At 46.1% G+C, this 18,081-nt stretch overlaps 1 protein-coding gene across 3 annotated transcripts in view; it reads left to right on the plus strand.

Annotated features, from left to right (window-relative positions):
• Positions 1 to 218: 218 nt before the first annotated feature.
• Positions 219 to 18,081, plus strand: part of arhgef25a (Rho guanine nucleotide exchange factor (GEF) 25a) — a 50,925-nt gene continuing 33,062 nt past the window's right edge. For 2 of the 3 annotated variants that reach the window (XM_086038745.1, XM_086038753.1), the window contains exons 1-2: positions 219 to 721; positions 2,403 to 2,514. In XM_086038745.1, the coding sequence (XP_085894871.1) occupies positions 626 to 721; positions 2,403 to 2,514 (208 nt within the window). In that variant the 5' untranslated portion in view covers positions 219 to 625. Of the gene's footprint in view, positions 722 to 2,402; positions 2,515 to 12,618; positions 13,084 to 18,081 lie in introns of those variants that run through there. The other variant, XM_086038761.1, reaches the window with a different exon arrangement.

Raw genomic sequence — 18,081 nt, forward strand, 5'->3', positions numbered from 1 at the left:
GCTCAAGGCTTCACGCACTCCACGTGTCACTGGCTGAGACTTTTGTGGAGAGGGAGAGAAGGTACTCTTCAAAGAAAGGCGAGAAGACGTCGCACAAATGAAGCGATTGCGATACTCGGCGAGGAATCTATGTCATGAAGACAAGGAGGGGGAAAATCATTGAAGATGAAGGGAGGAGAGTTGGGGGGGGGCTAGGGGTGGTGATCTTGTGCAGCCAATTGAGAACTAGCCAGGAGGATTCCAGGGAGGGTGATGAGCCTCGGCTCAGCAATTGGACATAAAGAGAAGGACAGGAAAGGACAGTCGGTCAGCAAACTTAACGAGAGGCTGCCGACGCAGACCGAGACCGAGCGAGGAGGCCCGAATAAATCTTGCGCGCGAGTGTTTGCGCGGGAGCTTTTCATGACAAGCTGAGCTTGGGCCGGCCTCGCACATGTGCACGGTGGAAGAAACAAGAGCTCCTGCGCAAGCGCACGTCCCCGGATCCTCATCCTCATCCGATCGTTCCTTCGCTTGAAGTCTGCCGCACGCAGGCTCCGGACACTCCGGGGAACAAGAAAAGAAAAAAGACTTCAGGACGAGACCAAAGTGGCGGCGACTTGGAGGCGAATCTGAGGTGGCAAGAATGAAGGCGCTTCAGAAGAACCAGGGACGCACTGACCAGATGTTGGGAGCCATGGCTGACATGCTCACTTCCGTGGCAATGCCCAACCAACAGTGGGTGAGTTGCAAACTGCCGCCGTTGACATCTCCTTGGGTTTTTTTTTGCGGCCACATTGCTTTCTTCCCACGGTCCATAAACATGCACATTCAAATGTGTCTAAATGGCTCCTGGCATGAATAACGTACGCTTCGGTTGGCAGGTGATCAATGGATATGCTTCTGCCCCATTTGTGTTTTTGACTGCTTTTTAACGGGTTGCATAATATGACACTGAGACGGGAATGCATCGCAATGTATCTCCGGCATACTTTGCACCGTCAGTTGACTTGATGGCCGCAACTCAGCATAACTTAAACGTCGGGGCGGCGGAGGTGGACGTTTTTATAACTCGTTGCTCGCGCTCGCCCACCTGGAAAACGTGAGACAGGACTCAAACGTGTGATGCAAAATCAGATTGAATTGAGTTCTTCATCCTTGCATACACTTAAACACGTTCGACTCAATAAAGCAGTCGGAATGTCCTTATTTTATGATTGTGACCTTCCCTCTGGACGGCTGGGAGAAATCAGGCTTTTATTGCATTATGTGACGTGCGTGGCATTTGTCCATCCGTTTTTCCATTGCGCGCGCTCTCATCGGGGTCACGAGGAAGCGGGAGCCTACGCCGGCGACGTTGGGTGAGACGTGAGGTACACCTTGAACTCGTCGACAGCCGACGTACACCCTCAACTGGTCGCCAGCCAGTCAAACGGCGCACATATAGACAAACAACCACTCACAGTCGCGCTCACACCTCAGGACAATCTACAGCAAACTTGTCCAGCCCGTTTTAGATGTCCCCCCCCCCCCCCCCCCCCCAACGTACCTGATTCAAATGCTCAGCAAGCTCTGAGAAGCCTGCTAACGATCGCGATCATTCGAATGCGTCATTCTTGACTCAACCTAACGCGCATCTTTTTGAAATGTGACGCGAAGTTCCAAATATGGTTCCTTGCCGCGCAATTAATTCCAAATCCGTTCAGTCAACATGATGACATCACAATGATTGCGAGGAAGCATCTGGCATTATTTGACTATACGACATACGGCCCGGTATAACATTTTTCTGAAACGATATACACCTATTTTTTTGTAGGACAATGTTTATTTTTGTATTGTATTAAAAACTACCAGGACACTCTAAAAAGAGTTGAGTTAACCCTTTCATGCATTGTGGTCACGACAGTGGACAGCTATTTCAAAGTTGCTTTCGCCGATATTAATTAATCTAAATTGATTTTTTTTTTGTAACCCTTTCATGCATTAATTATGATTTAATGTTATTATTTAAAATGTAAATATTTGACCCAACTTTCTTGTTGTTGTTGTTTCTTGTTTTCTGCAAAAACAACCACCCAAAATGGGCTGTTTTGGACAAAACAATTCAAGAAAGTGGGTCAAATTGACCCAATTTGTGTGTCGGTCCATTTTTGACCCAAAATTGTGTTATTTTTAACCCAACTCTTTTTAGAGTGAGTGAGTTCTGGGGCTGCGAAAGACTGAAAACTTTGGCTGGATGACTGTGGCACTGAATCGTTGCTCATAGAGAAATGGAAGAAAGCCGTGCAGGGCATTATGGAAAAATAAAAGCACAAGTGTTAAGATTCTTGCGGTTATGTGAGCATAATCACTCGGCACTCTCGGCAAGACTTCTTCCAGGAGAGCGGGACTCGGTCTGACAAAGGAATGTCTGTGTGCAGCTCGCGGAGGGCGCTGAGGCCGACCTCCCATCAAGCCAAGAGGAAAGGGGGCCAGAGCGAGGCGGATGGGAGCCCGAGGGACACGACTGGGAGCAGCCCGGAGAAGGAACAGGTAGGACCTGAAAACTCCAGCCAGCGTGACGGAGCCCCGCCAACCCACAATGCTTGCGCAAACATTGGCCCTCACCTAACCGGTCAGGAGCAACAAAACCTCCGAGCGCAGCTTTGAGTCTTTACGTGACATGTCAAGGGTGTAAAAGGCCCTCCTCAGCCACTCACTCACTCACTCACTCACTCACTCACTCGAGCGGCACTGATGCGCTGCAGTCGGCTCGGCCAAAACGAAAAAAAATATTTTGGTCAGTTTTTTTCTGCATAGCTGTCGTGTTAAGGGACCTTCATTTAGTCACATTTGAATTTGGGATCTAAATCATCATAATTAGAGTTTGGGGTTAAATTAGATTAAGTTGAGTTATTTCAGTTTGACTTTTTTGTTAATTCAGTTTTATTTCGTTTTTTAGAGCAGGTTTGTTCTTTTTTGGGATCCGTTTTTATTTTCTCAAAAAAATGCTTTGTTTAGTTTGGTTTTTATTAGTTTTAGTATAAGTTTTAGATTTTTTTGAAACAAAGTATTTTTCAAGTGCGAGATTTAAAAAAGGACACTCCTGTGTAATAAAAGTAAAGAAAACTACAGACCTTCCTTCTTCTGTAGCGAAGAATGTTCGGCAATACCAAAATAAATACATTTCAAATGAACCTCCAATAATGGATGACATTGATCGACAAAGACGACAATGAAGGACATTTTTTGCTGTAATCCAAGTTGTAGTTTTATGAATGCAAACTGTACCTTCAGTGAGTCATTGTTTTTATTTTATTTTGTGAACAAAATGTTTTTTTCAATTTTGGTTGTCGTTATTTTGTTAGTTTCCATTAACTATAATAACCTTGCTCTAAACAGACCTGAGCTGCACTTGTGAATTTCTGATGGAGTGTTGGTGATCCGACGGCGTCTTTTATCCGGGCATGTCCGCTTTGGACGTAAAAAAAGGTGTCCCGGTGGCTTTGAAAAATCAATGGCTGTAACAGCAAGGACCGATTGGTCCTCAGGTCACTCAGTGTGTGTACAAGCACTTGCGTGATTCATATGGATTGTAATGGGGACCATTGTTATATTTGTTGTAGTTTTCTTCGTTTTTTTTTAGACTCCAGCTGTGCATTGAGAGCTGTCATGTGTCGAGTTGACTTACTTTGACGTGCGAGCAAGAAAAGTGAGACGCGAGCATTGTGTGGCGAAAATGCACTCGACTCATCTCACGTCACAAAAAGCCGCAGTTTGGCAGAGAGAAAACAATTCTTCAAAAAAGAGGCTTCAAGCCGTTGGATGCCACTCACGGTGGAGGTTCACTGTCAAACTAAACATAAACAAAGGGAGTTCCATGTTGTAAATGAAAAACGACACGACTTTTCCTTAGGAAAGTCTGCTTATCTTAATGCTAACAATGCAAAACTCCAGAGATGAGCTCCTGAATAACACCGTGTTGCAGTGTTGTAACACTTTCAGCAATCAATATTCAAAGTCAAACAGTGGACCAACGCATGTAGACAGACTATATCACAATACTCAGACATATTTTCTTTATCCTCCGCCAAAAATGATTCATATCAACCCATTTAAGCGAAGAGCGCATAACCGCGTTTATAGCACTACAGTCAGGAGAGCTGTTGTGTCTTTCTACCTTTGAAGCCGGGAGAGCGCCTACGTGACGCGTTTTCTTTTTTTAATCCAATTCTTGGTCTCTTATCCAATGAAATGCATCAGAATAGACATGTGACAGTGTCGTGAGCACGCGGAGGATTTTTTCGGATGCAGACGATCGCGGGAGCTCTGAATATAAGTGACGACAGTGATATCGCTTGTGTACTTTGAACCAGTGGAACCAGTCGAACGTGATATATGGTTAAGATATATGTTTGTAGACAATGACGATATCGGAATAACAGAATAGAGGGTGCTAATTACCACTTGATTTTTTGAAATTAAAAATAGTGCTTCTCTTGGACTGATTTATTTTTACAGGAAGAGACAAAAGTGGTGGCGACTTGGAGGCTAATCTGAGGTGGCAAGAATGAAGTTCGGATTGAAAGAGGAATCGGCATTTAGCACCGACATTCTAAAATCTGAACGAGAGGGTGCATGTATTAGTTTTGATCAGGTGGCCAGACTGAAAAAAAAAATCCTAATGCATTTCTGGTATTGTTCAGGGGGCCGGGCAAAACGTGAAGGCAGGCCGTATCAGGCCAGTGGGCCGTATTTGGGGACCCCTGATGTACAGTATATCAGAAAGTCTGCATTGTGCTGCCCCCAGGTGGCCAAGGTGCACGCAGCAGAAGGAGCCGGGGTGTGGGGTGTGGTTTGGGGGATCAAAACGTAACCCCCAAAATTCTTGAGAAACAAAGTAGGGTTAAACGGCCAATAAAGCGTTTTCCATGAAAAATGTGTCGGGGGGAACAAAACAAAAAACATCCAAAAATATTGAAACTACATAACCGATTATATTTGCTAAGTCACACTGCTCCTTTTGTGATAGCATGGGGAATTTCATGTCCAACAAAACAATGCCAATGACATCATTGCAATGCAAGTTTATTGGCACTAGCTCGGTTCGTGGTGATTTAACATGCCCAAGAAACGGGTTACATGTGTGAGTTGTCCTTTGCCTTTTGCCACCACACTGTTGCTTGCACTTATTCATGCGCGTAAAATGCGTGCCATTCCTTTTTCCTTGGGTGCAGTGGAACAAAAGGAGCTTTGTCGCTGGATCTGAGTTTGGATTGGATGCTGTGTGTCGTTTGTGAGTTATGGTGCTGTGGACCATATGAGTGGGCCACTAACTGTTATGGAAAGCAGTGCTTGGTGTAGCAAAGCCGCGCAAGGCAGGCGGCGCGTGAGGCCGGAGGAAGCTGTCAGCGATGCTTATCTCTAATGGAGGCCTGACTTGGATGGCTTGTGCTTGTAAAACTAAAGAAAGAAAAAAAAAAAAAAAAAAAGAAAATAGATGAAAAAAACGCAAAGTCACGTGGAAGCAAGGTGACCGGAAGGGAAATAGTTTCTTCCACGTCCAGACATCTGCCTCTGCTTGAGTGTTTTTGCACATAGGGCAGGTTTCCTCCGGACGGGAAATTGGCTGGAAAATGAGTGAAAGACAAGGCAGGAAGACGTCCAGACCACAACAACAAGAGGCAGACTTTGAGTAGCTCAGAGCTGTTCACTTGACAGCTGCCACCGCCATGTATTATTACAAGAATTTACAATCAAATTGGACAAAAAACATCCTTTTTTTTTTTTTTTAAACTTTGACTTGAGAGTGAACTCAACTCACTCCACAATAAGCAACTTTTAGCAGATAGTGAACAATTCTTTGGCTTTGGAGGAAACACAGGACAGCTCCAAGCAGCTTAATCTTTTCTTGAAGTGACTTTTTGCGAGTGTAGCCGTTATTTCAGTCCCCTATGTTGCTCTTGTAAGCATTGGACTTTCTTCCCCTTTTATTATCTGCTCTCACTTCCCTCTTGCCTTTCTGACACGAATCTCTACTTACCTCTGGGTAATGTCTTTCAGGGTGCTACCTGTGATCCTGTCCAACAGAACTCTAATTATTTCTTTCAAATCCCATCTGTATTTTTCGTACAACTAGGGGCTAAGGCAAAGGCTCCCAAAAACAGCATCTGGTGCAATCGTGTGCTGCTCAAGCTGCCTCGCATGACCAAAGGGTTTACATTGTTAGGAAAATAACAACAACACATTCAAACAGACATAGGTTATTTGGTGTCATCTTGTTTATGTCCAGTAAAGTTTTCTGACGCTTGGGGGGACTGGGACACACTCGCACCACACTGAGGGTGGAAGAGATTGTCACGTTCTATGCGTGTAGTAATCTCGATCGCGTGGCCAGACTGAAAAAAAAAAACCCCAATCATAATCAAGTTCATCACATTAAAATGACCATAACAATCAGGTCAACAAAATGACTTGATTGTTATGGTCATTTTGTTGACCTGGGCCAATGCATTTCTTAGAAAGCCTTCCAGCAGGGAGCTCTCCGAATCTCATCGTGTTATTGCCGTGTCTGATTACAGTTGTTTCGCTGGTATGGACTAAATGAAGAGGATCAAAAGAAAAGGGAGCATGACATCCCTCAGGGGGGATTTTGATGTTCAGAGTCGCAAGGCACAAAGTGGCGCGCTCTGGTCAGAGAACGCAAGCGCATATTCCGATTGATTCGTCGCTCTGCTACAACCAGGGCTGGGCACTTGACCCTTTTTTGCCGGTCCGTCCTCGGTCCGCGACCTGGTTGACCATCAGGCCTCGTCCCTCTGTCCTTATTCATAAAAGAGATTTTCTTCTGACCCCGTTCGTCCTCGTCCTCTTAAAGGGGTTCCATCCTTACATGCCCCACCCACGAAAAAACAAAAAACCCCAAAAAAAAAACATCTGCACATGACGCTGCGGGAGAAATGCTAACGTTAGAGGTTTATTTAAAGCTCGTTAGCTGGCTAATTTACGATTCAAATCCGCATACCTTGTGGGCACCCACTTCTGGGTTAACATTTTGTTTAGAGGACTACAACTCCCAGACGACTGTTCGACCTTCTCTTCTCCCGGCTAACGGCCGTGCAGTAATGTCGAAATGAATACATTCGAAATCAACCCCAAAGGCTCGCGTATTAAATGAATTGCCAAAGACGAAAAACGCAAGACATTAGCGGTATAATTTTCGTTTTTTTATAAACGTAAAATGTAGTGTCAGTTAGTTTTCGACGTTTTAAAAGCAGCGTTGTTGTTTTTTTTATTTCGTTAACAAAAATGTTTTTTCAAATGATAGTTTTGGTTATTCGTTAGTTTTGGGAAGCACATTTGCGCCATCAATTGGGCACATGGAGAAGCTTGGATGCATCTGCTCCCCGTTTCTCCACCGGCATTTGGCTGTGAACATGACTGGAGGGTCACCTGAGGTCAAGAGCGCTGTACTGTGATGTCACTCTCAGGCTAACATCTACATTATGGATGTGAAATGTTGGCAAAGACAAAGAAATGTGATGTGGAAGTGCCAGTGCACTAAAATCGAATCCCCCCCCCCCCCGAGGTGCACTTTCAAACAAATTTGAAAAATAATGTTGAGTGGTAGAATGTAGAGTTGTGTCAATGAATCCAAAAATGCCCAGAAGCAAAGTTCAAGTCGAATTCAGCCTTTGCAACTGCTCGCATTCACACAACTTGCTGAGCCAAGTCCCACTCTCTAAAAAAATGGGGCTGTTTTGCACAAAACAATGCAAGAAGGTGAATCGGTCCATTTTTGACCCAAAATTGTGTTATTTTTAACCCAACTGTTTTTCGAGCGCAGAGAGTCAGCAATCAGACGCCCACAAAAACAAAGTCAACCTTCAGCGCATGCACTCCATTACCAAGTGTAGATAATATTTTCCAGACGGACGTTTTGAAGCACAGAACTCAGCAGGTGGTGCGTGTCTGTGAAGTGCAGATGTGCCGAGTAGCTCGCTGCAACACCCCCAGCCCGCGCTTCCTGCTGCATGCCTCCAACGTCTGCCGCTGCTCTAATTGGGCGAGTCGTGCCGACGTCCGCGACAACATAGATGGAAACGCGACAGTGGCTCCTGCTTCACGATGGGACGTCAGCCAAACCGCCTAAAACCTCCCCCTCGAGTCGGCATGTCCAGGATGCCGGTTCTCTTTAATTGGCTCTCATCTTGGAGCTGAAGGAAGACAAAAAAAAAAGGGAGCTGAAGTAGACTAGACAAGGGAGTAGGAGAGGGAAAAAAAAAAATCTAAGTGAGCATATTTTGGCATGATTTCAGCTGGCTGATGGACTGAGGCGAGGCTAATGTTGGGGGGAAGGGGAGGGAGGGAGGGGGGGTCGGCGGTGACGCTGACGCTGAGGAGAAGTAACTGCATCTGCTGAGCTGACACTCGTGCTCTGGCTACTCGATTTAGCTTTAGTCAATCAAGCGCGCGCGTGGCATATTGTACAACACGCTGGGTACAAGGAGACGAAATGTGTTGAGCAGTCCTGCGCATCTCGGACTTTCATCTTGAAAGGCCTTGTAAAGTGAAAATAAACCTCTTGGCAATTTGACAGAGTTGCGCAGGATAGCAATTGCGAAAGAAGGCGCTCAGTTCTTCTGAAGTGGGGAATGGAGGGGGGCGGGAACTTATGGCGTTAGATCGATGCCACAATTACGTAAGCGTAATGTCAAATACCGCTCACAAAAATGTGTTTTGCGGGTATGTAATGAGAAATAAATACCGTGTCACAAAAGCATGTTTTGTGCGTTCCAAAATTTATTCCGCATGTCTAATACCAGCGTGATAATTGTGGCACAACATTTAACCACTACCACTACTACTGATTGGCTGTTTACTATCCAATCGTAACCAAGAGGCGGGGAGAAAGCGGAAGAAAAAAAGTGTGTTTGAATCCAGAAGAAGACCGACCCTTCCTTCGACTGTTTGTCTTTGAGGCTTCCCGACGCCGGACTTGCTGCTGTAAAATGCGATTGGATAGAAATCAGCCAATCAGAATTAGCCCTGCTGTCCCACTCCTGATTGGTTAAGAATTGTGGCACAATTATATCGCCTGCATCGCAAGCGTGAATCAGCGTATTGTAGCGAAGACGCGCGTGTGTGAGTGGACGCTTTTGTGCACGCAAAACAACGCGCACAAAACGTGCTTTCGTAGGCAGTATTTCACATTACATACACGCAAAACACATTTTTGTACGCGGTATTTGACATTACGCTTTCATAATTGGGGCATAATCTAACGCCATAGGGACTCATGTCGGACACCAAAGTGTGACACATGGGCCCTGTTTTAGCCACGCCCCCCCCCCCCCCCAAAAAAAAGAGGATAACTGAAATGGGCGGATAGCAAGTGAATACGAGTACAAATAGGTCTCAGTCGTTGCGTGTTTTCAGCATTTTTTTCTACATGTACTCCGTACTTTGTATTTATAAACTAATTTCTGAATTGGCTATACAGAATGTCTTTAAATGAGTTGTGTTTGTGGAATATGAGTTAAGCAACAGAATCCACCCGATTTTAGCCATCTTGTCATTTTGTCACGTCTGTCGACTGAAAATGACATCACACAGGGCTCGGATAACGACCAATCATGGCTCAGCTTCAAAAAACAGCCCAGCCGTGATTGGTCCTTATCTGAGCCGTGAGGGTCTGTGATATCATTCTCGGTCGACAGCAGTGACAAAATGGCCGCCCCCTGAGATGGCTAAAAACGGCTGGATTTATTTCATATTCATCATATTGCCTTGTTTCAACAAGTGGTCCTGCATCGAACATATTCTTGAAAAAAAATATATCTTTGGGTTGACTTTCCTCTTTAAAGCCACTTTGAATGTGGATGTGTCGGTTGCTTGCTCCGGAGCTGAACCGTCTCTTGTGTATTGCGCTTTCATGTTATGTGTGTATGTGTGGTGTGATGTGGGACATGCAGACAGAGAAGGTGTGGGGGAGTCAGGGAGAGAGATAAAAGCAGAGAGACGAAAGGGTGGCAATTGACGCCTCCCCAAGTTGGGGGAAAATCATGAACATGTTTTTCCATTTTTCTGCACAGCTTTTCGCCTGTGTCTGCTTTGCCAGTTTTGATGATTGCCTCCTGCCACGTGACTGATAAGTCCATTTGATTAGTACCAAGCGAGTCGGCTCCTTGTCATCTGTGTTTTGAACGCGCGTTCCGACTTCTACTCGGACAAGCAAAGCGCTTTTACGTGCAGCTCTGACGATCAAATCACCCGACACCATCCATACAGTATTGATGTCGGTTATGCAACAGGTACTGACGCCCCCTGCTGGTTGTCTTGTACTATCGCGCTTTGCCAGCTTGTGACTTCAGTCTCCCGTTGCGGAATGTTGAATGCATATCAGGAAATCCACGCCACGATCTCTGTGCTGCAGAGTTTGCCTTGACAGCCGTTGGGGATGTGCGGCACTTTGACCTCCCGTGGTTGTCGGGCTGTCTTCGCTTCATCTGCGGTTGAATCAGTTGTCTTGTCAACGTGCGCCGCCCCGCTCCTCTTGCGGTTTTCGGAGGCCAAATCAGCATCAGGCAAGTGGAGACGTCGGAGCGGCAATGTTCGGCATTGCCTCCGTCTCATCACAAGCAAAGAGAGTGAGAGAGCAAGGGGAGGTATCGCTCTTTGTTTGTTGAAGTGTCCTTCGCGGGCCTCAGAATAGATTTGGCGATCTGTTGCTGTCCCGTTTGCTGTTTCCTAGGACTTGATGTGTTTTTCGCCACTGGCAGATCTTTGATTCAGTTGAGGTTTGTGTCAACACTTGGAAGGAGATTGGGATCAGGCTTCTCATTTTTGTGTCGTTGCATACTGGGATGGATTTACTTGCGCCACATGTAACCAGGTTTTCTGGCATTTTCTGGTGTCTTCTCTATATAGTAATTTGTGTTTTCATTTATGGCTTTCACATGTTATGTTATTGCTATTTTGATATGGTAATGTAAAGTGCTTTGTTACAGCTGTAGCTCTTACTAAAAGCACTAAAGTTGTATTGTATTTAGGTGCTCGCTGAGCTGAAAGTCAAATTGTACAACCTTGATGCCCTTCAGTAGATCCATTAAAGTCTACTGATGAGGTTTTGCTCTGCCCATTTTATTTCTGATGAGATCTACCTAATGCCAGTTTACACCGTGTTTGGTACCTAGCGTAGCGCTGCCAACAAGACATGATCAGTCATTTGCCAAGTGCCTTTATTGATTTTTTTTTTTCCTAAAATTTCTTAGCCAGATGATACTCAAACACAAATAGAACTGGAGTGGCTTTGCTGCCGCAGCCATCGGGTGAAGTGATCGGCCTCGTCAGATTGTGGCCTGTCTGCGACATGCGAGGATGAGATCACACTCTGAGTCACACCATTCGGTCGTATGAAATGCTGTGCTTTTTTCTTTCCGCATAAAGAAAATCATCGATTGGATCTCTGAGCACATGCTGCGTCATAGTGTCATTAGCAGCCTCGTTCTTCTGCCGTCGTTTTTTTCTGCCTTATGTAGTCAGGCCTGCTCCTTCACTGCCGGCCATTCAACAAGCCGCCTTCATTCGCAAAGGTCGATGAGTCACGGCAATCATGACAAAGCAGCGCGAGAACATGAACTGCCGGCAGGCTGCCGGATGACACGACGCCTCCGATTCCTCGTCGATGGCCGGCGTCTTTTGTTGCGCCGCTTGATCGGACGCTAAACCGAAAGAAACCCTTCCGGGAATTGCGTACCGATCCTGAACATCACTTGTGGAATTGTTCAAATGTTTGGCCGCACTTTTACTGTGGGCAGCCAAAGGCAATCCTCTTGCTGTGCCGCATCTCGGCAAAGGAGAAGTCCTCACAAACGTACACTTGAGACAAACGGGCCTTTTGTGTGCATAAAAACACGTTTGAGCTTTTTGAGGAAAGCTCATGAAAAATGGGAGCAAAAACAAAAGTGTTCCATGAATACTCTTGTTCAGTGTTTGTCATCATCACACACTGCACCTGGAAAGCAGATCCGAAGTGGCTTGCTGGGCTCTTCTTTGCGCATGGGCCACATCTGGCATTTGCTTGTCTGCCTGCCCGCCGACACTCAACTGGAAGATGACTTTGTCATGTCGAATGACGCGAGACGCGTACGCGCGCGAAGAATGCCAACATTGTGAAATGGGAGACCCCGCCGCTCGCGTCGCCGAATCACAAAGACAAAAGAGACAAGAAGAACACAGACGCTGCCCGCAAAGTCAGCAACACCTACGCGAAAGCCAAAGCGTACTTGCATGACGCTTAGGAGGCAACTGAAGGCTTCTCATTTGTTCACGCGATTATGTGTCAGTCCACTTCATCTGCTCTTGCGTTTGGAAATGGAAGAAGCCCTGCAGACAGCAGACGGCATAAAAGCGAGGAGCAGAGGGGGGAAAAAAAACAGCTGAGAGGCAAACAAGAGCTGGAGGCGGTGGTTGTGCCTTAGTTGGTTGGGGGGGGGGGGGGCGGGGGGGGCCCTCGGGAAGAGTGAAAATGAGGGGAGTGGGAACCTTATCCTGGAATAGCCGGTCAGGAGAGCTTGCAAACTCCACCCTCCATCCTCAACCCTCCCCTTAGTCCCCCCCCCCCGCCCCCACCCCCACCCCGGTCAGTCTCTCTCTCTTCGCTGTAGCAGTCTGTCATTTGAGCAAGCAGTTCACAGAGGCGAGCGCGCTACTTGAAAGAGAAACTCAAGCGAGACTGCAGCACAATCCGCTCGGTGGAATCTTCGCATGGCTCTTGAGCGGCGACTCGCTGGATTTCCTTGTGGCGTCTTTTGTGGACTGTGGACGTGAACTGTCTGCGGTCAACTCAGGAGGGGGCCAAAGTCACCTGCTTTTTGTTTTTGTTGTTGTTTCTGCCGGGATTTGAACTTCGAGTGTGTGTGTGTCGAGGGGCGGGGGTGGGGTGGGGGTCGGTCAACCTCCAGGGAGCGTGAACGGCGGGCCATGCCCACCTCTGCTCATGGTCCGACAGCATGAAAGGGGGCCGCCATCGCCGTCGCCACCATCGAGGCTGCTGTGGCTGCCAACACTTGTTCCGCAAAGTCCTGACTAAGTGTGGCTGCTGCTATGCCCGAGTCAGAGGTCAGTGTCACACGCACGCGCGGACGCGCACACGCACGCAAAGTCCGTCACTTGAACTTGGTCTCCTCTCCTCCACATTCGCTTCTTGTCTCTGCTTCCCATCCATCTTTTGATTTAATAAGTGAAAGCCTCGCTCCTCCCGCGCCTCCCACTAAAGCAACAGGTGTGACACACACACACACACACACGCACACACACACGCGCGCACACACTCCTCGGAGTGCGTGAAAAATGAGGTCTCCCTCACACAAAGCAGGCAGAGAGGCAACAAAAGCAGGATGTGCATCACACATTCTTCCATTGAAAAGCAAGCGGGCTGAGTGTGTTTATGTGAGGCCAAGTTGCAAAGCGTCTTCCTGCTCTAGAGCGCTTCAGTCGGGAATGTGCGGCGCGTGGCTGGATGAAACAGGGGGCGGGGGGGCATTCCAGTGTACTCAAAACACTGACCCCCCCCCACCCTCCCAACCGAACTGTGCTGTATGTTGTAATGAAGCTCAGCAGGAAGTGCGGCAGTCCTTGATGATGCCACCGTGGAGCTCAAGTCAAAGCAGCGGGTGGCGATGAGTCCAAAGTGCGTCTTGCATTTTGCCACTAGTGGCCACGACGCACATCATCCATTTTGAGCGATGGCATCACAATGTTTATCAAACCACAATGTCTGCTGGCGACATGTGCTGCGCTGTCACGCTTGCGTGTTTGCGCCCGTTTACAAGCCGACCAACCAACCCGGTGAGGCCGCGCACATAGAGGGGGTCTCGCGGTGGGTGGGGCGGCTCATAAAGAAGGCTTAAATATTATCGGCTGGCATTCTTGGATAAATACCGGGGATTCCTTGACTCGAACCTCTTATGTAATAGATATTCTACTTTTCCGAAGCCTGCCAGGTCCCCGCTGCACCTCTTGCCTGCCATCGCGGCAAACGCGCTGCGGCGGAGATCATCATATGGCAGAACGTGAGCCAGACTGAAGATTATCCTTCACATTCGGAAGCCTGAACCTCTTGATGTTGTTTTACAGTCCGAGCAGGAAGCTTGTGCCGTGTTGCCTCCATTGGAAATGTGCAGCAGCCTCTTTGTTGGACTCTTCATGTGAGCCTGATGAGTACAGCCTGCTGATTGAGCATGTCAAGTACATTTCCACGTACAGCAGCCACCAGTAGGTTGGTAATGGGCACGCTGTGGAGATCATGTGCAGTTCCGACGGTAAAGCAGCATCTATTATTAGAATAGAGCTTTACGGTTATTGTTGGACGACTATAAAAGGCAGTTTAGAAACTCTCTAAACTCGATACAGAGATGCAGGACGTCGGCAGAAATCTGCTTCGCAGAGCAGAAACGGTTGCACTTGCAATGTAAACGGCATGGAATAAAAAAAAAAAATAACAGGGCAGTGTGTTACTCGGTGGCAGTGGAGTGCACAGATATTTTGGGGGGGCAAGTGCTCCGGGAAAAGAAGGACACTTTTGCGCATATGGAAAAAATTCTGAACATATTTCACGATGCAAGGCGCCTTAGTTGGCGAAAACAATCCACTGTATTCTATTGCTTTTGCCTGTGACTAGCATATAAAGCTTGCAGAAAATTACGCTTGTATGTTGTTGTGTGGTTAGATAGTCCAACCATAATATGATGGAAACTAAATTAGCTTTCCATATTACTGTGTGGACTCTGAACGTCAGAGAAAGTGGGTAAATGGAGTGAAGAGAGTGGAACTGGACGCTTTGGAATGGAAGCTAACCAAGACCACATTTGAATGAAACTTGCGTTTGTGGAATATGAGTTAAGCAGCAAAATCCACCCATGTTTAGCCATCGCAGGGGGCGGCCATTTTGTCACTTCTGTCGACTAAAAATGATATCAGAGTGGCTCAGGGCTCAGCTAACGACCAATCACGGCTCAGCATCAGAAAACAGATCAGCCGTAGTGAGTAGTTGTGATGTCATTTTCAGTCGACAGAAGTGACAAAATGGCCGCCTTGTTTCAACTGGCGGGCTTGCATAGAACATTTTCTTGAAAAAAAAAATATGTGTGGGTTGACTTCCTGCGTTCTCAACTGTGATCAAATGTACTGTTTTCGTTCCTGGATACATATTTTAGGCTTTAACCAGCTTGCGTTATTATATAAATGTAGTAAAAGAGTTTGTTTTCACCGACGTGACCACCATATTGACTTGTGACGTCCTTGTGACATAAGCCCAGAATTGTCAATCGAAGTATGCTTTGAGTTTGAGCACGTAGCGCTTTGCAACATCTCCGCTCTCGCCACTTGCGATTGGGCCCGAGTGTTGCCTCTGCTGTCGGCCCGCACCGTTCTTGACCTTTCTTCTCACACGCCGGCCATAAACTTTCTTCCATGGGCACTCGTGGAATCTTGCTTCAAGTCTTGCATTTTTTTTTTTTTTGTAAGGCCACTTTCGATAATCCATGAAGTTGATGATGTGCGTGCAAATCCCTGTGGATCAGCTGTTACTCAAAGCACCACAGCAGACCATCTGTCACCACCAAGCAGCCAAGAGGGGCGGGAGAGTTTTCAATTTGGAAAAGCCAATTTTCCGGAGAGATTTGATGATCGTCAGCATCATCGAAATCTTTTAAACTACTGATTTGTTTTTGTTTTTTTCCATTCGTTGCATTACTCATACCCCCTTAGCCATGTTTCTCTCGTGTGATTGGCTGTCGAAGAATCAGTATGCAAAGTCATTTTCCTGCATTGCTGTTTTTCATTTGTCTCATTTTATGGGGCAGGGGAGGCATGCAGTCCGTCAATCCCATTTATTTATTTGAACAACAGCAAAAGCCATTGACGTGGACACAGTTACAGTGCACAGCATGAGTCATCCCCGATTTAAGCATAAATAACATGTACTTGCGTGTTGGATGACACACGTTCACCATTATGTCACAATATGGAGCCTTCATTCCCCCGGTTGTGTTCCCATCTTTTTTGTCACTGCACAGGGCGTTGCATTCGCTTGAATTTATGCTATTGCTAAAGCCTCACCTCTCGTAACCTACCATTGCACTCGTAACGATTGGTTTGATTTACGGACTTGTTTCGCGGTCTTGTTTCAAGTGAGATCACGCTTAAGCGAGAGAAATTGCCGTCCTTCAGAAGGACAAGCAAATCATGACACTAATTCTCTGTAGCCCAGCTTTTATTTCTTTTTTTTTTTTTCCAGTACAGGAAGCAAAAAAAAAAAAAACTTGGCAGTAAAATCACGCTATATGAAAAAAATGTGTTGAGTTAACTTTAGTTTTATGGCCGACAGTGGCAGCGTGAGGGGAAATACAATGTCGGAACGTGATCCATCGGAAAATACATTGCATTGAGGAGGGATTATTCATCTGAACTCGACTCAACGGGACGGGGGCGGAAGGATCGGGAAGATGGACAGCTGGCAAGATTGTCAATAGCTACGTATATTGCAAAAGAAAATCAAAACATGATCAAAACAGCAACACGCAAATGAGCTGTAGGATACTAGCGCTTTTCTGAACGGCACATTAAAAACACTGGAAAGTGAAATCAGATGTTTGGTTTCAAAATACATTGCTGTGTACATGTTTGAAGGTAATTGTTGTGCTTTTCAGTTGTCCTGATTTTTTTTTCCCCCTGGCATCAGTGGCTATACAACTAGCTAGCTAGCTATGGCTACAGCCCAAAAATGCTTCTTTCGTGCGGATGACATAATTCACAGAACAGCTCAGTGTCGATATTTGAATTCCCGAGTATCGTCTATTTTGTGGAGTTCTGGCTACCGTAAAATGTTGGCGTGCAAAGCATTCTGTATAACAAACAGGAACTATGATTGGCTGTTACCTGAGCCCTGAGGAACTTTGATGTCATTTTCAGGAGGGGGGAGGGGGGGGGGGTGTCATATCAGTCTGTGGATTAAGCAAATCAGATCTGCTACAAATGCTTTGAGGAGATGCTTTTGGAACTGTATGCGCATGTAAAGCGCAGACTAATGCGGATAGCGACTGACCCAAACCAGTTGAGATTCCAAACTATGAAACGGGAGAAGGAATTCAAGTGAAAAACCTGCACAGACTCCCAGTGATGACATTAACTGTGCTTTCCTTATTCATACATGGTCATGTTATAAGCCTGATACAAATCTTCGCATCCACAACTCTTTCGCCGCACGCCTGTTGGTAAATGTTCAACATTCTTTCAAGGTCTATAACAACACAAATAATGAATGAGAAACCATGAGTACAACATTATTATTATTATTATTATTTATTATTATTATTATCATCACACTCATTATTATCCATGGCGTACATGTACAGTACATCCACTGGACACTTTGTTTGCACATGTCAATGACATCCAGCACAAAGGCTGTAATAACAGTAGTAATGATACAAATAGCCCGTTTTGAGTAACTTTTTAAAGGCAGCATTTTACAACATAACTCTTGCTTTGAATCTCCTTCGTTGATTTCCGCCCATACCCACCACTCCCCCACCCCACCCCCCCTTGATGAAGAAGTTTGCAGCTGCATCTTCGTCCCCCATTTAACATTTTCTTCCCAACTGTCATCTGCTCCTTTGCTTTTTCCTCATTGTTTTGCTTTTGATTTGAGATTCACTGAACGGAAGGCACAGATTGTGTTGACTGAGGCATGAAATAGGTTAGCACGAGGATACCCCCCAGCTTTACACGCATGCACCACTGCTTGTGTGTGTGCTCCATATAATGACAACAGTACAACTGATCTTAGGTTGCAGTATTAGCCATTAAGCCTGAAAATGTGTTGCGTAATCCTGCATGGACAAAACAACCTCCCAGGCAAAGGTTCTAATTCAGTCGAGCTATAAGGGAAATGTAAAAACAAAACAAAAAAAAGTTGTGTTTCGAGGTGATTACTTCCATCACGGGTTCATCGTAGATCAAGGCCAACTGATTATGTCGTTTATAGAATACAGAAACTTTTGATGACTCGCCCCTCGAATGGCTTGGTTCTTGGTTGCACGAGGTCACATAACCGTT

This window comes from Filicampus tigris, chromosome 1 (genome assembly GCF_054856515.1).
Source record: "Filicampus tigris isolate MCC_2025a chromosome 1, RoL_Ftig_1.0, whole genome shotgun sequence".
NCBI lineage: Eukaryota > Metazoa > Chordata > Actinopteri > Syngnathiformes > Syngnathidae > Filicampus > Filicampus tigris.